We start from the raw sequence: 17,045 nt of genomic DNA, 5'->3' as shown, positions 1-17,045 counted from the left end.
AGGGCCAGGAGTAACCCCTGTGCATCGCCGGGTGTGACCCAGAAAAGCCAAAAAAATCACAGAGCTCAAGGTAACAGAAGCCGCTTGGGTTCCTTTCCTTTCCGTGCCCTCCCGAGGACCCAACCCGCCACCCGGCGGGAAAGCGTGAGCCCAGAGGGTGGCTGGTCCGAGCCGGAAGGGACCCGGCTGTCTCTCCTTCCTCCTAGGTGAAGACCCTGGAGTACATCAAGCAGCAGAGCAGGCAGCCAGACATGGCTCACCTGACGGAGCTGGCCCTCAGGCTGCCCCTGCAGAGCAGGACCTGACCCCCAGGCCTGGCCAGGGCTGGGCTCTGGGGCACGCCCAGAAGGCGGGCTCGGCGGCTCCGTCCCGACCGACACCCGCCCCCCGACCATGTGGGCCGATACAGGAGAGGAGGGGTTGCGGGTGAGCCCCGTCTTTCTGGAAGGCAGCCCACCTGCTCTGCGCCCCCAAGTCCCGTGGCCGGGCCCGCCTTGAGCGCCGAGAGCCGATGGCCCAAGAACGTTTCCTGCCGCGGGCGGCTCTCGTGGGACTCAGACAGTGGTGTGGAGGGCAGAGAAAGCGGGGCCCATCGGGAGGCCCCCCGTGGGGTCTGCAGGTGAATAAACCTGAAGGAACATGTTGCATTTCCTTCATCATCCGAGACGAGCGAGTCGGGCCACCACGTGCAGCCTGGATCCCCGCCCGGGCGCTGCCCATCTCCCCGAGTGCGGGAGAGCATTGGCGTGGCCTGGGACCGCGGCCTCCCGGCCCTGCCCAGAAGCAGGGCTGCCCGGCTGTGGATCATAGAGGCCCCCGCTGCTCTTCTGGAAGCTGTGCACCCGGCGGCCTAGCATTGCATCTGCCGGGAAACCACGGGACGGTTCCTCTCAGACTTCTAACCTCCGTGTCCGTGTGGACCTGCAGCAGTCCGGTCACATGACCCTCCTGGGCCTGTCCCGCCCTACCCAGTGGCCTCCCACATCCCAACCCATCGCCTAAGCCATCCCCTGTTGCCCTTTACAACATGATACAGAAGCTCAGAGCGATGTGACTCAAATATGCCCAAGGCGGCCTTTATTTCACCCATTGTCTCCATTATAATCCTTTCTTGTGACACTTAAAAAAACTAGAGGCTATTTCAGTAGGTGCAAAGGCTGGGAGGGCTGCAGGGAGTGCCCCGGCTCCCTTGGGGGTGCGAGGTGCTGGGTGGAGGGCTGAGGGCCCTCCTGGTACCGGGGGAGGTCAGGTGTGGGCACACTGGCTCCGCCATTCGCCAGCAGATCCCCAGGAGAACCCCCGCGAGCACCAGATCCCGGACTCCAAGCTAAGCCCCGAGAACAAAGGGGGAGCAAGGCCGGCCTGGCCCACCGCCCCGCCCAGCAGGGGAAGTTTGGGCCCATCTTCGGGGCAGGAGCTGGACGCCTCTGCCCCTCTGCCCACAGCGGCTGTGGAACGGCGAGGACGACAGGTGTTCTCCCTGCCCGTTCCCCGGCCCGCTTCCCGCTGGCCTTTCCCACCTAGCACGGGCCTTCTGTTCCCGGGCCGGAGGTAGCAGCAGGGTCAGGGTGCACGTGGCCGAGCCCGGTTCGATTACCCCAGCACCAAGTATGGTCCCCCAAGCCGAGCCAGGGCTCGCGCCTGTGCAGAGCCAGGAAGAGCAAAAGCACCGCGGGGCATGGCCCCAAAAGCAGCCAGTGAGGGGAAAGCCCCGTTTCCCTCGGCAAGACCCCTGGGCGCCCAGGGCTCTTCTGAACAAGGCTCCCTGGTGGGGATGAGCGAGCAGCGACCCAGGGCTTGGCGTTGATGGGTCACTTGGGTGACTGGCTCCGGCAAGCCGGATCTCTCCACCCCTGCACCTCGGTTTCCTCATCTGTAAGATGGGGAGCATCATAGCACCTAGTCTGTGAGGAGGAAGGGAAAAGGACGCCAGGGCAGTCTTTCCCGCGGGGCCGTGCCAGGGACCCCGGAAGCCCCCAAGCAGCTGTGCCCGCTCAGCTCTCCACCGGGGATGCGGCCCCGTGCAGAAAGGACGGAGCTCGGAGGTGCCTGCCTGTGCCCAGCTCCCGACGGCCGAGCTCCCCCCCTCCGCCCCTCGTGTCCACCACACCCCGCTGTCCCCGGTCCTCTCCAGGGCCTGCTTCCTGGGCATGGGCCGCGACTGGCTCCCGCCCGCCCACCTCCCGAGAGCGATCCTGCGGGGCAGGTGGGCAAACAGTCGTTTAATCTTCGAACTTGAGCGAGCGGGAGCCGTTCTTGTCGATGTAGAAGACCTTGTCGGCCTGGGAGTGGAAGCCCAGGCCCACGCCGCGCCGGCACCGGAAGTCCAGGGCGCGGTCGTAGTCGCGCTGCAGGTGGCGCTGCAGCAGGTCGGCCGCCCGCCGGTCCAGGGCCATGTTGGTCCTGCCCATCGCGTTGCGGGAGCGGCTGTAGGACGGCGACAGGTTCTTGAGGCCGCCCATCAGCTTGAAGAACTTCATCCTCTTCTCGTCGGTGTCGAACTCCGAGGTGTCCCACTGGCCGAAACGGGTCTCCTGCGTGGGGAGAGGGTGGGGGTGACCCTGGTTCCCGAGCCCCCTCCCAGGGGCGACCCCGGGCAGAGGCCGAGTCCCCTTCCACAGGGGTGGACACAGGCTCGCGGGGAAGGCGGGCAGGAAGGATCTGGAATCCTGGGATCTGGTTCACACTCGCGGCCCGTGCCTGGCGCGGGCTCCCCCCAAGCCCCGTGAAGACCCCACGGACAGGATCCTCCTCCCCGCTGCCCCCAGCCCCCTCTCCCTGCTCTCAGACACCCCTGAGCTCAGGCAAGTTCCCGTGGGGCCAGGGCGCTGCGTGGCCCTGCCCAGAGCGACACATGTCCCTGACACCCGCACGGGTCCCAGCCGCAGACCTAGGGGCCGGCCAGGGCGGGAGACCAGCAGGGGGAACGCATGGCCGGGGCCACCTGTCCGTCTGTCCCTCTGCTTCCCCTCCAGAGGCCGGGCCAGGAAACTCACCGTCCACTGGCACTGGCTGGAGTTGGAAGTTTCAGTCTTGCCCGACTCCCGGTCGATCTCTTCCTGCAGGGCCTTCCGCCTCACCTGGGCAGGGGACAGGGGCAGTGAGGGCGAGCCGGCCTCCCGCCTCACCGGGGCAGGGGACGGGGGCAGTGAGGGCGAGCCGGCCTCCTGCCTCACCTGGGCAGGGGACAGGGGCAGTGAGGGCGAGCCGGCCTCCCGCCTCACCTGGGCAGGGGACAGGGGCAGTGAGGGCGAGCCGGCCTCCCGCCTCACCGGGGCAGGGGACGGGGGCAGTGAGGGCAAGCCAGCCTCCCGCCTCACCGGGGCAGGGACAGAGGGAGTGCGGGCCGGGCACAGAGGGAGAGCGAGCAGCTCCTTGGGGCCACACGCAGGGGGAGGAGGCTTTGTCCCAAGAGCCTGGCAGCACCTCCAGGCTGGCCACCTGGCTGGAGCCGTCCCGCAGACACCCGGGCTAAAGCAGGAGGGCCCCGGGGCCGAGCCGCTGAGCGGCAGCCAGCCAGTGCCACCTGCTGCCAGCCCCGTGCTCCAGGCGCCGGGCAGGGCTGGCACGGTGTCCTCCGAGCATGGCACTCCCCAGAGCTTCCTGCACCTCGGTCTGAGCCCACCCGGGGGGCTGCGGGCAACAGTGGGGTCTGACAGGAGAACGGGACGCCTGGCATCCGGGCAGTGCAGCTAAGAGCGCCGGTGCCCGCCTGGCCAAGGATGCCACCGGCGCCAACAGGCCTGTGAGAGGAAGCACCAGGGCAGCCCTCCCTCCACCCTTCGCGCTGCCATGGCTGCCAAGGAGGCAGACCCCGGGGAGGGGCCACAGGAGCCAGCCAGAGCGCCCGCGGGGGTGGGGGGAGCCGTGGGCACAGCCATCACCAGCACAGGGGCCTGGAGACGCTGCACGCCGGGCTGACGGGGGAGCGAAGTGGCAGCTCCAGGCCGGCGGGACACGCAGGAGGCTGCCCTGGGTTCCGTCCCCGGCACCACACGACCCGATCAGGAGGGTCTCTGAGCACTGCCGGGGGTGTGGCCCCCAAACAAGAAATGAAAGGCGGCTCCCGGAGAAGCATCGGGCCAGCCTGGAGTGGCCTCGTGGTCCTCAAGGCAGAGACGTGGACGCCCGGAGGGACAGGGCCACTGGGCCTGCCATCACAGGGGGGGCCACATTGCTCCCTCCTATTAGCTGGTTTCTGTTTGGGGGCCACGCCGGCAGTGCTCAGGGCTACGCCTGGCTCTGCACTCAGGAATCACTCCTGGCAGCGCGCAGGGGACCCTATGGGATGCCGGGGATCGCACCCGGGTTGTCCGTGAGCCAAACGTCCGACTGGCCATACTTAGCTCCGACCCTGCCCCTCCAAAACAACCAGCACAGTGAAGTTTCGTGACTCCTGGGGAAGCAAGCGCGGGAGAAAGTGTCCCCCGGGCTGACACTTCCCGATGACCCGCATGGCTCACGGGGCAAGCAGTGAAGACCCCAAGTGCTGGGGTGACACCGGCTGGGGCTCTCGTCGGGTCTGTGCCGTGACATACCCCAGAGCCTCTCGGTCCCACTATGGCTGCCCCGCCACACCCTGTCCCCTCTCTCTGCCCCTGCGGGCCCCCTAACTTACTGCCCAACCCGGGGACGGCCATCAGGGGACGGCCTGCCCCTCCCCGCCAACGTCCCCGACAGGCCCCAATGCCACCCCACCAAAGGCTCACGGGCGGGCAGAGGGGGTGCTCGGGGACCGGCTCCCGGACGCGAGGTCGCCGGGGCAGCTGCGCGGGGGTCACAGGCCAGCGGGGCAGCGTGGCAGACCGACCTGGTCAATGTGCAGCTCGTCCATGTTGCCCTTCTTCTCCAGCACCACCTCCAGGTCCGTGTCGGGGGCCTGTGCGAGAGGACGCAGGGCGTCGGCAGACCCCAGGGCAGCTCCCTGTCCCCCACCCCCCCGCCTAAAACCAGCTGGGAAGAGGGGGCGGCTCAGGCACGCAGCCCCTCTCCTGCCCACCAGCCACCGACGGCCCCTGGGCCTCCCCAGACCAGAAGGGGGAGAGGGGCCAGGGTAGCCGGGGCGGGGGTCCGGGCACTGCTTGTGGTGGTGGGGGGGTGCCTGCCAACAGACTGGCTCTCCCCTCCAGACGCACCCCCGTCTCCTCGTCACCTGGACAACCTTGTCCCAGCTGCCTGCACCACCACTCCTGCTCCGTTCCCCACCACAGCTCTGGGGGGGGTACACCCCCGCCCACCGCCCGCCCACTGCTTGGATCAACATCAAAGAGCCCAAAGAGAGGAGAGAGGGATGGGGCTGGAGCAATAGCACAGCGGGTAGAGCGTTTGCCTTGCACGCGGCCAACCCGGGTTCGATTCCCAGCATCCCATAGGGTCCCCTGAGCACCGCCAGGGGTGATTCCTGAGTACAGAGCCAGGAGTAACCCCTGTGCATTGCTGGGTGTGACCCAAAACACAAAAAAAAAAAAGAGAGAGAGAGAGAGAGGAGAGAGGAGAGGAGGGTTCCTCTGAAAACCCATCTGGCCGTGCCAGACTCAGGCGCAGACGCAGGCAGCAGCAAGAGCCTCAACCACGAGGGGCTCCCGCCCGAACCCCTGGATGCAGCCACGCCTGAGGCTGGGGGGCCTTTGCCCCTTGCAATGAGTCGAGCCACGCACGGGGTCATGGGGTGCACCGCCCCCCCACCCCTACCCCGTCTCTGTCGTGAGACGTGGTGGTCCCTGTCCCGGGGCGGGGGGGGGGCACCCACCTCCTGGAGGGTCTCCTCCACCACGGTGCACTCCCTCCTTTTCTTCTTCTTCTTGCGCTTCACGACCAGCTCCTCCAGGTCGGCCAGCCCCACCTTCTCCTTGCACTTCTTGGTCTTCTTCTTGGCGGGGACCTTGGGGCCGTCGCCGATGGGGAGGCACTCGGCGGCGTCCAGGCCCCTGGCCGGCTTCTTCTTGCCGCCCTTGCGCGGGCTGCCGTCCAGGGCCCGGGAGCGGCGGGCCAGGCCGGGGCCCAGCTCCGCCTCCGGGCAGCACGTCTTCTTCTTCCGCTTGAGCTTGGCGCCGCTCCGGGGGCTGCCCTGCTTGCGCTTCTGGCCCCAGGCGGCCGACTCGTCCCCGGTCGCGCCCCCCAGGGCGTACACGGCGTCCCCGGCCTCGCAGAACCAGGAGTTGAGGCCCGAGTAGGGCCCGGGCTCCGGGGATTTCTTCCGGTGCTTCTTGAGCTTCTTGCTGCTCGCCTTCTCGCTCGGCCGGGGGTCCAGGGCCTTGGCCCGCGAGTCAGGGGACAAGGGCAACGGCCACAGTGACTTCCTCCTCTTCTTCTTCTCCCCGCCGCCGCCTGCCAGCTCGGCCCTCCTGGGGCTGGGGGGCTTGGAGCGGCGGCCCCGGAACTCAGGGGCGGCGGGCTCGTCGCAGAGCGTGCTGTGGGGGCCTTTCTTCTTCTTCTTCTTCTTCTTCATCAGCGGCGTCTCCGGGCCCTGCCCCCGGGCCCCACACTTGGTGGGGGACGCGGCCCGGGACGTGGAGAACCCCGAGAAGTAATTGCCGCTGTCCAGCACCGAGTACTGGGTCTCGGGGTCCCGCACCACTTTCTTCTTCTTCTTCTTCTTTTTCTCTGGGAGCCCCAGGCCCGGATCTCCCTTGTGGGTCTTGGTGATCATCACTGGAAACACAAGGAGTGGCGTCAGTTTACTGGCCCGGGAGCTGCGGTGGAGGGAAGGGGGGGAGGGAACCCAGCCAGCTGCTCCCCGCGGTGCCCCCTGGGAAAAGGACAGAAGCGGGGGAGACGCCCGAGGGTGCTGCCCAAGCCCCCCTCTCAGCTGGGGGGAATGACCCTTCCTGCCGCCAGGGCTGCCGGGAGGACCGGGAACACCCAGAGCCGCAGACGCGCGGAACATCCTCACGGTCCCTGCGGGCATGCGGACGCGATCAGGGTCCTTGCCCTCCACTGTCCCTTTCCCTGGCGGGAGGGGACCGCCAGCCCCGGTCAGCCTGACCCCCTGTTCCCGCCGGAAGCAGCTGCAGCTCAAGGCACTCCCGGCCCCATTTCCTCTGAGAAACGACCTGCCCTGTGCCCGGAGACCCATCCCCTCTGCGCCAGGAGCCGACCAGCCCGACTCTGGGCCTCAGTTTCCCCGCCCATCAAGCGGAAGTGGGGAGGGGAACAGAGAGCTGAGAGGGGCTCAAGCACCTGCCCTGCAGGCAGCCGACTCCAGCTCCACCTCAGCACCTTTGGGCGGCACCTCCCTGGCCACAGCCCACTCAGGGCCCGGGGGACAGGGATGACCCCAGCATGGGAGCACTGGACAGCGGGAGGCCAGGCCAGGAGTTTCTTCAGCTGTGGCTCTCCTTGGCCTCAGCGCTGAGGGCGGGAGGGGGGCACACCACACCACACTGGGGGGCAGAGCCCGGCCTAGGTGGACAGAGCAGGGGCGAGGGGGGAGGGGTCCAGGGAGCACCTACCCAGCATCCATTCCTGTCCCGTCTCTCCAGGACCCCCAGAGGCTGGCTCTGGACCTGGCACAGGGCAGGGGCTGGATCTCCCCAGCACCCGTGAATGCCAGGGAGTCAGGGATGAACTGGGTAGCTGCGCCTGGGGCCAGAGGGCTGCCTCGCGGGTGGGCACCCCAGTTCAATCTCCTGCACCCCACAATGCCCTCCGCATCCTGGGTGATGCGGGTCTGAAGGCCCCCCCAGCACCTCCAGGGTGGACTGGCCGGATGCCCGGCATTCGCCATGCAAGGCCACACCAGCGCCACACAGGGCAGCATCAAGAAGCAGGCAGGTGGGGCTGGAGCGATAGCACAGCGGGAAGGGTGTTTGCCTTGCACGCGGCTGACCCGGGTTCAAATCCCAGCATCCCATATGGTCCCCTGAGCACCACCAGGGGTGATTCCTGAGTGCAGAGCCAGGAGTGACCCCAGTGCATTGCTGGGTGTGACCCAAAAAGCAAAAAAAAAAAAAAAAAAAAAGAAGAAGCGGGCAGGTGTGGGCAGGGAGAGGAGGCCCACATATGCCCCAACCTCAGGGAGAGGGTGAGAGAGGCCGCTGGTCCCGACCTGGCCTCTGAGACTGCGAGCGAGTCCCTGCAAGTGGAGAGTGCCCGGATGATGCCGGGACAAAGGGACCCCTGACGCTGGGGCGCTGGGGCCAGGATGCTCTGGCGGGGGAAGGGCCAGAGGGGGTGGGCTGGGCTGATGGGGGGGGTGCAGAAATTCAGGGAGATACGGAAGATGAACAAGCCCGGCGCCCAGACCTTGGGAAACGGTGACATTGAAGCGGAGTGGGAGCTGCCTGGAGCGGTGGGGTCCGGGGACCCCAAGGACCACGGGGTGGCCACCCATCGGGCACAGAGCAGGCCATCAGGGCCCCGCGGCCCTCCCGGGAAGGAGGCGAGTCCCCTGCTCGTGCAAACACCTGCCTTCCCCGAAAACGCCCAAACTCAGGCCGGGGGCAGGACCCCGCGCCCAAGCTGGGCTCTGGACACTCGCCAGCAGTGGCTGGGGGCGTGGACCTCGCTCGCCCGGGAGGGGCGGGGTGGGGGCTGGTCCAAGAGCCAGCCGGGGATTCGGACCCGGCCCCGCGGGCCTCGGGGCATCACCGCCCCCCACGCCCGGGGCAGGAACGTGGCGGGGTCCGGGGGTCCCGCTCCAAGGCTGGAGAACTTCCTGGAGGCGGCGGCGGCGACTTTCCCGCGAGGGAGGGCGGGAGCAGCGCGGGGGTCTGGGGGTGCGTGCGGGGTGGGGTGCAGGTCACCCCCCGTGTCCCGCGTTCCCCGCCCCCCCATCCCCCACACCCACCCACCCGCGCGCCTTCCGGCCCGCGAGCGCGCGCGCGCGCGCAACTCACCCGCAGGCCCCGCTTCTCCGGCCGCACGTGAGAGCGCGCTCCGCCGCGACCCGGAAGCGAATCTTAAGTCGCAGGCCCGCCCCCGCGAGGCCCGGCTCCTTCCGGGTCGCGGCCAGGGCGCCAGCGCCGTCGCGGCCATGGCGGCGGCGGCGGGGCAGGCGGGCGGCGGGCCGGCGCCGCTCGAGGAGCCGGCGGGCTCGGCGGAGTCGGTGGTCACCAGCAGGACGCCGGTGCCGGCCGCGTCACCCGGGAGCCCGCAGCAGCCCGCCGAGCCGGGCCTGTGGGAGCGGATCGGCGAGGGTAGGCGGGCGGGCCGCGTGCGCGGCGGCCTCTGTGCGCCAGGCGGCTGACGCGGGGCGGCGCGGCGCGGGGGCTGCGGGGGGCTCCGGGGGGCCCCGCCGCCCCGAGCCGGCCTCGGCGGCCTTCCCCGGGAGCGGGCGGTGGGCGCGGCTGGGCCTCGGGGGCCCGCTCGGAGCAGGGTGGGGGGGGCCGGAGCCGTAGCACAGCGGGGAGGGCGCGTGCCTGGCGCGCGCGGGCGACTCCGGTTCGATCCCCGGCATCCCCAGCACCGCCGGGAGTGAGTCCTGAGTGCAGAGCCAGGAGGGACCCCTGAGCATCGCAGAGTGTGACCCAAATAAAAGCAAAAAGAAAAAAAGTTTAAGCCCGGTGCCAAAGCCCAGCCAGGCTCACGTGCCCCGGTGGTTCTGCTCTGAGCCGGGACGCCAGGGGAAGGTTCGCTCTGGGCTGCCCTGCCCTGCCCCTGCACCCCTTTCCTCGGCGTGCCTGGGGAGGGCACCCAGCAGTAGTAGGGGCCAGCCCAAGCCAGGCAGCCAGCAGGTGAGGAAAGGGAGGGTGCCCCGTTCCGGGCGAAGGAACTTCCTTTGGAAACATAGTAACCGCTTAGCAAAGACACAGTACCCAAGGAGCCGGAAGAATGAGTAACACAGGAGTTAAGACACTCGCCTCGCCTCCAGCCAGCCCTAATTCAGTCCCATCGCTGGAATCAAGTATGGTCCTCCAGCACAGCTGGGTGTAGCCCAAAGCCCAACCCCCAAATAATTTTTGTTTTTTAAAAGAAGAAGAATCTGTTGCCGGGGCAATAGTACGGCAGGAAGAGCACTTGTCTTGCATTTGGCTGATCGGTTCAATCCCTGGAAACCCCTGAGTGCAGAGCTAGGAGGAACCCCTGTGCATCGCTGGGTGTGACCCAAAAAGTAAAAATAAATAAATAAAGCAGGGTGGTGCTCATCATCCCACGGGGTGCCGACTTGGGGGCTCTCAGCCAGCCCGGCAGGTGAGGGCTTTGCAGGATGCAGCCCTCACCCCCCAAAAATAAATTCCCGTCCCTACCCCACCCACTCACCAAAAGCACTTTAACATGAGGCCAGATGGGCGACAGCGCCTCTTGGGGTAAAGGGATGCGGTATTCCACCCCCACGCCCCCCCTCCCCCACCATCCAGAGGCCCCAACTCAAGTTGTGTTGTTGCTGTTTTTTGTTCTTTTTTTGTTTTTTTAAATTCTTTTTGTTGTTGTTTTGTTTTGCTTTTTGGGGTCAAACCCAGCGATGCACAGGGGTTACTCCTGGCTCATGCACTTAGGAATTACTCCTGGCGGTGCTCAGGGGACCCTATGGGATGCTGGGAATTGAACTCAAATTGGCTGCGTGCAAGGCAAACGCTCTCCCCGGTGTACTATCACTCCAGCTCTTGTTTTTTAAAATTCTGTGGTCACTGTGCGCAAGCTGAGAGCACAGTGACCCCACGCTGCCCTGTCTTGGATCATGACCCACACACCAAGGGTTATCGAGCTGCCCCCGGGGTGGGGTTCGTGATTTTTGCACGGAATTTGTTTGGCTCTTATTTTATTTTTACCTCAGTTAAAGTGAGGGGCAGTACCGTGCTGTGCAAAGGCCACTGTAACTCGGGTGTTTGTGGCTGCACAGCGTCCCTTCTCCCCCCCCCCCCACCCCACCCCCGCAGCCCCCACCTCCCACACCCGGGGGGCCCTTCTCTCCACCAGCGGCCCCAGATCCCCTCCTGCCCCCTTGGCAGGCCTGTAACAAATTTATTTCCTATTGCTTGCCCCACCTGTTTTATTAATAAAACATTTTTTGTGGGGGTTAGTTTAGTTGACCCCAAGTGGCTGGTGTGGGACTGGGATGCACGGCTGGCCTGGGAAGATTCCTTGGATGGAAAAGGAACCGAGGTCCCATTTTGTGGCAGCTGGGAAGAGGGAGAAGCCTTGAATTGGGATGAGCTGGGATTACCGTATTTCACCGAAAAATCGCCGCATGCTGTTTTTTTGTTTTTGGGTTTTTGTTTTGGGTGTTTTTTTTTTTTTAGTATGAACACTCTCAGCAACCATCACATCACAATTTATCGCAATATATTATATATGTGTAATTTTTTGTGGGGGGAACATAAGATCTGGATGATTACACAGTGACGTGAAAAGAAGGAAAGAATGAATAGACTTGGAGCTGGGAGATGTTCCCCAATGCTCTCTGACCCAGCACCCATCTGCGTTTGGCTTCCTGCGTTCGGGTGCGTTTTGCCCAGGAGAGGGGACGCAGCAGGTTTTATTTCCAGTGTCCTGGTCAGCTCCTTGGCACACACTGATACATGTCTCACCCTCCTTAGAGTTCACCCAAATATGCAACTTCCCCCCAAGAATTATCCCTTCTCCGAGTCACATAGCTCTTGCGACTATAGTAGTGGAGGGACAAGGACCCTGCGGGAGCCTCTCAAAGAGACGCCTTCCTCCTCCCTGCCTCGCCCGGCTATTGGGAGGAGCACACGATGCTCTCTGTTAGGTGCTCAGCACAGTGCTAAGTTTGTTAAGAAAGTGCCCAGTAAAAATACTCCTTGTTGCCAGAGAGACAGCCCAGTGGACAGGGCATGTGCACCCTACATGGTCCCCTGGCCCCACTGAGGGGGGAGCTCTGCGCAGAGCCTGGAGTAAGCCCTGAGCATCCCCAGGTGTGGCCCAGTAACCAAAAAAAGAAAAAAATACTCATTACTGGTTACAAAGGAACACATTTGTTTTTGGTTTTTTTGCTTTTTGGGTCACACCTGGCAATGCACAGGGGTTACTCCTGGCTGTGCACTCAGGAATCACCCCTGGCAGTGCTCAGGGGACCATATGGGATGCTGGGAGTCGAACCCGGGTCGGCCGAGTGCAAGGCAAACGCCCTACCCGCTGTGCTATCGCTCCAGCCCCACAAAGAAACACATTTGACAATTGTTTTAAAAACATTTTAGAATTTAGCCCGACGTTGGGGGGCAGGGGGAATGTCAGCTAGAAAGCAAAGCGGATGGGTTTGGGCGCACTTTCAAAGTCACGGTTGGTAACAAAGGGCCTGAGGTAGGTAATGAGGCTAGTGAGGTCGCAAGGCACTGTGATGGTCGTCTGAGATGAGCCAAGCCAGTTTCCTGAAGCAAGCACGCTGACACATGTGGTTTTCCATATCATACAGTGAGCACATACAGTGACTCGGCACACAGGAAGGCAGGGTTCGTGGGGATCCTGTGTCAAACCAGGTCGCCTACTAGGATGTCTCCACTGATAAATAGAAGTACAGCAAGCAGACCTGTCAGCTGCCTGGTTTCAGGAAAATGAGCTACAATCCAGGGAGTAGCGTGAGAGCTTTGCCCCGCCTGGGAAGTGCCCGTGTGTGTCGTGCACCTCGACGGTTGTCACTGTCGAGTTCTCAGGTCCTCTCGGCTTTCCAGCAACAGCTAGCTTGGATCTTCCGTGTGTCCTTGGGAGCACAGGCTGTGTGAATATCAGCAGACTGCTTTGCCGTCAAAGCTTCTGATTCAGCCGTCATTGCTGATGGCTTCCTCGGCTACTTGTAACCCCCACGGTGTCTTTGGAGCCAGCTGCTGTGACCCGTCCACGCCTGCAGTGTTATCCTTGACTGTCAGTACTAGCCTCCCCCCCACGAAGGGTGTGAAACCCAGCCCCCTCGTTCCACTTCCGGACACCAACCCCTGAGTTCACCCCGCTCCCCCCCCCACCCTGCCCCCAGCAGTTGGGAGAAAGTGACACCAGGTGGCCCCCGGAGGTGCCCTCTGTGTCACTAGCCCATCTTCATGGGTTCTGTGATGTCACTTAGCAGATGAATCTTACCGGGAAGCTTCCAGCCTCCTTATCCCGGCAGGAACGCTTGGCACCTGCCCCTGCAGCCCCTGCTCATCCTCGCGCTCTCCCTCCCTCACCCCTTTGTCTCTGCCTTTCACTCCACTGACCCCCTCTCATCAGCTGCCTCTCATCTCTTCCTCTTCCCCATCCCATCACCGGCCCCCTGCAGGTGGGACAGTCCCAAGACCAGGACTGCATCTCACACACCTCCCCCTCGGCCGAGTGCCCCCTCCGCCCCGAGTTTCTTCTGTAGTCCTGGAGGTCTGCCTGCTTAAGCATCCCCCATAACAACCCCCCTCTCCTCACCCCTTCCTCCTGGCGACTGCTGCCTTGGAGTCCTTGCCGCTCCCTGGAATTGCTGCCCGCTCTCCAGGGAAAGGCCGCCGCCCAGGCCTGCCCGGTCACAGCATTCTTGACCGGCAGTGGCGATTCAGGACTCCCGGGAACCAGAACTCCCAGCTCTCAGCCCGGATGCCACTTCACGTTCTGATTCCCGTTGTTTTAGGTTCATCACATCCCACGTGCACAGTTTCTGTTTGAAAAATTAACCCGTACACCTGGAAAATCCTGAGTGCCACCAAGCATGGTTAAGGGGTAGATTTCATGGTCTGTTTTGTCACAATAAAGAGTGCAAAGAAGCTTTAAAAACACCATGCTCCTCCCGGGGGTCTGAAGAGGACTGTTTCTAGTCATTGAAACTGGAAACCCAGAACTAAGGTACACGCAGAGTAAGCCCAGCGCGGCAAGGCAGTGTTGAATGAGGACCAGGATGTAACACCTGCGTTGGTCCCGGGCATGTCGTGGCTCTCAGGAAATGCGAATAAATGGCCAGAGAGAGACCCAAGTTCGTTCGCTCGGCAAGTTTTCTTGGAGAATTTGGGGAGTCTTCCCTCCCAGTACGTACTGCCCACAGAAAAAGAGGCTCATTCGTTTCTATACATTCAGAATGAAAAGGGCAGGGGCTGGAGTGATAGCACAGTGGGTAGGGCATTTGCCTTGCACGCGGCCGACCCGGGTTCGATTCCCAGCATCCCATATGGTCCCCTGAGCACTGCCAGGAGTAATTCCTGAGTGCAGAGCCAGGAGTAACCCCTGTGCATCGCCAGGTGTGACCCAAGAAAAAAAAAGAAAAAAAGAAAAGGGCAGGGGGAGAAAACTCAGGCCTTAAGGCATGTGCCTTCCTGCAGCCTCACCCAGGACCGAGTGGCCCCATGAACACTGGCTGTACGCCAGAAGTCCCCAGACAACGACAGGGGTAGCCCTGAGACCAACAAGTGCCTCCTGGGTATCCCCCGAGAGCAGCACGGAAGCCTCTGACCCTGGCCTCAGTCCTCTGGTCTGGCTGGCTGAGAGTCTGCGACCCCCACCCCCACCCCCAAATAAAGCCGAGGAGTTATGAGAAAGGACCAAGAAGAGTGCCCGTATTGGGGTGATTTGACCCAGTTTGAGAGATTTCAAGTAGATTAAAAATACAGGCATTCAGGGGCTGGAGTGATAGCACACAACAGTGATAGCAAGGGCATTTGCCTTGCACGCGGTCGACCCGGGTTCGAATCCCAGCATCCCATATGGTCCCCTGAGCACCGCCAGGGGTGATTCCTGAGTGCATGAGCCAGGAGTGACCCTGTGCATCGCCGGGTGTGACCCAAAAAGCAAAAAAAAAAAAAAAAAAGTTTAAAAGTACAGGCATTCAGGGCTGGAGCGATAGCACAGTGGGTAGGGTGTTTGCCTTGCACGCGGCCGACCCGGGTTCGATTCCCAGCATCCCATAGGGTCCCCTGAGCACCGCCAGGGGTGATTCCTGAGTGCAGAGCCAGGAGGAACCCCTGTGCATCGCCGGGTGTGACACCCCCCCTAAAAAAAAAAGCAAAAAAAAAATACAGGCATCCGTTAGGGGGAGGCAGTTTCCCTGCAGGACCAGGGGCCACAGTCAGTGTCTCTAAGCCAGACTGGGTGGGTCTGCAGGCCACCAAGTGACGTGAAGCTGCTGGGACCCCGCGGTGTTCGCGCCTGCTGCAGAGCCCTTTGGGGGACGGGAGGAATTCTCTGATTGTGCTGAGCCCATTCAGGTGGAGGGAGGGCCATGGTGGTGGGTGGGGCAGGCCTAACTGGGTGGGCGCGGCTGCCGGCACCCAACTCCCCCGTGTGCTTGCTGTAGGCCGTCTCCCGAACCTGCCCGTTCTGGTTTCTTTCTTAACAATAAAGTGGTTTGTGATCCTGAAATGACTGCTTGTTTCTCCTTTCTTTATTTTCACACGGATTCCTTCCACTTCCCTGTTTGTTGTGGTATCCAGGGCTCACGCGCCGTCCTCCTGGAGCTCCACACACCTGAGTGGGCGCACAGGAGAGGGAAGGGGGTGTCCCAGAGGACTGTGCTGCTGGGGTGACACTCGGGGCCCGTGGGGGGTGCCGGTGTTCCGACTTGGAGCCTGCCGCTCGCCAGCCAGGCGCTCTGCCACGAAGCCATCCCGGGACGCTCGTTCCCTCTTCCCAGGGGCCAGATGGACCCTCGGTGGGTCCCCGGAATATTCCCTGGGGGTCACGTAGGTGGGGGTGTCACAACACAAGAGGAGGGGAACAACCAGGAGGATGGTGGGGAGGCAGGGGGTGTGGGGGGTGGGAACAAGGTCAGTCAGGAAAAGGTGTGGAGGGAAGCTGCGGTCTTCAACCAGTGTCGGCCTGTGGCTGTAGAGCTTTAAAAAGGAAAAACACTGGGGCTGGAGCGGTAGCACAGCGGGGAGGGCGTTTGCCTTGCATGCGGCTGACTTGGGTTCGATTCCCAGCATCCCATAGGGTCCCCCGAGCACCGCCAGGAGTGATTCCTGAGTGCAGAGACAGGAGTAACCCCTGTGCATCACCGGGTGTAACCAAAAAAAAAAAGAAAGAAAGATAAAAGGAACTTTGGGACAGGAAAGGAGCTGGAGCGATAGCACAGCGGGTAGGGAGTTTGCCTTGCACGCGGTCGACCCAGGTTCGATTCCCAGCATCCCATATGGTCCTCCGAGCACCAGCGGGGTAATTCCTGAGTGCAGAGCCAGGAGTAACCCCTGTGCATCGCCAGGTGTGACCCCAAAAAAGAAAAAAGAAAAAACACGGGTCAGCCGCCCCCTTCACCACCACCCCGGCGCTGCCCCGGGTGACACCCCAAGTCAAAGCTAAGAATGCTTCCTGCTGGCAGAGGAAATGCCACTGAGGGCGTCTCTCTCCACCCCACTCCCGTAGAGATCGAGGCCGAGAAGCCTTCCTTTCCAGAAGGGCTCAAGGTGAAGCAGGAGGTCGCAAGCACTGTGAGTACCACCCAGCCTCAGCCACGGCGCAGAGGGTGTCAGGAAGAAGGGCGGAGGCAACGGGAAGAAGGGGGTGGGTCGGTCCTGGCCCCGCCACCTTGAGGTGACTTCCCAGGGCCTCCCATCACCTCTCTGGAGCCTCAGTTTTGACATCTGTTCAAAAGGAACACTTTCCCCCACAACAGATGGGCCGGGACCTCAGCGGGGCTCAGCAAAGATCCTGAATGAAAGGCCCGGGCCAGGGTCCCTGTCGGGAGTAGTCACGGATAGAGAGGGGAGTCTCGGTGGGTGCCAGGGCAGCTCAGCGCCAGAGCGTGCTGGGGATGGCCGGGAAGAGGCTCCTTGGGAAGTTCACCTTGCGTGCAAACAGGGACTCGCTCAGTGGGGCTTAACACATGATTTCAGGCGCTCAGAGGGGGCCAGAGCGATAGCACAGCGGGGGCAGTGCTTGCCTTGCGTGCAGCCCAGGGGTCTGGATCCCTGGAGCGATCCCTGAGTGCAGCTGAAGGGGTGGGGCCCCGGGGCAGGATGGAAGTCTCTGGATGCCGCGTGACTGCACCGCCATCGGTCAGCTGCCCTCTTCTAGTTTCCTGGCTCCGAGAACCTGTCTGTGCCTTTTTCATAGCAGTCGGTGCTTGTGTGGTGGCGGGAGCCTTTCTCAAACCTCTCTGCCACTGCCAACTCCGGTGTCCTTCCCGGAGTCACTGCAGCCCCACCTCGATGGAGCCCTGAGGGGCTGGAGCGATAGCACAGCGGGGAGGGGGAGGGCGTTTGCCT

General features: G+C 63.3%; 3 protein-coding genes across 5 annotated transcripts in view; 2 read left to right on the top strand and 1 right to left on the bottom strand.

The window, feature by feature from the left end:
• The window catches only part of VPS35L (VPS35 endosomal protein sorting factor like), a 57,686-nt gene extending 56,601 nt beyond the window's left edge, over nt 1-1,085 (top strand). For both annotated transcript variants that reach the window (XM_055134591.1, XM_055134590.1), the window contains one exon: nt 207-1,085. In XM_055134591.1, coding sequence (XP_054990566.1) covers nt 207-305 — 99 coding nt within the window. In that variant the 3' untranslated portion in view covers nt 306-1,085. The remainder of the gene's footprint in view (nt 1-206) is intronic.
• Nucleotides 1,061-8,976, bottom strand: KNOP1 (lysine rich nucleolar protein 1). Its single transcript, XM_055134592.1, has 5 exons — nt 8,838-8,976; nt 5,750-6,651; nt 4,811-4,879; nt 2,997-3,080; nt 1,061-2,534 (listed from the first exon to the last, which is right to left on the bottom strand). Exons 1-5 carry the CDS (start codon nt 8,974-8,976, stop codon nt 2,223-2,225), a joined length of 1,506 nt encoding a protein of 501 aa, XP_054990567.1. The 3' UTR covers nt 1,061-2,222.
• The window catches only part of IQCK (IQ motif containing K), a 103,701-nt gene continuing 95,630 nt past the window's right edge, over nt 8,975-17,045 (top strand). Inside the window, exons 1-2 of one of the 2 annotated variants that reach the window (XM_055134598.1) lie at nt 8,975-9,137; nt 16,204-16,268. In XM_055134598.1, the coding sequence (XP_054990573.1) occupies nt 8,975-9,137; nt 16,204-16,268 (228 nt within the window). The remainder of the gene's footprint in view (nt 9,138-16,203; nt 16,269-17,045) is intronic. The other variant, XM_055134599.1, reaches the window with a different exon arrangement.

This window comes from Sorex araneus, chromosome 4 (genome assembly GCF_027595985.1).
Source record: "Sorex araneus isolate mSorAra2 chromosome 4, mSorAra2.pri, whole genome shotgun sequence".
Lineage (NCBI taxonomy): Eukaryota > Metazoa > Chordata > Mammalia > Eulipotyphla > Soricidae > Sorex > Sorex araneus.
This window is presented reverse-complemented; position numbering and strand designations above follow the sequence as displayed.

Bases quoted from the DNA above. Each gene is read 5' to 3' on its own strand.
- KNOP1 (XM_055134592.1), bottom strand. From the start codon at position 8,976: ATGGCCGCGACGGCGCTGGCGCCCTGGCCGCGACCCGGAAGGAGCCGG. The intron at 3,081-4,810 runs GTCGGTCTGCCA...TCCCCTGCCCAG, and splicing joins ACGAGCTGCACATTGACCAG to GTGAGGCGGAAGGCCCTGCA. The intron at 2,535-2,996 runs GTGAGTTTCCTG...CTCCCCACGCAG, and splicing joins CCAGCCAGTGCCAGTGGACG to GAGACCCGTTTCGGCCAGTG.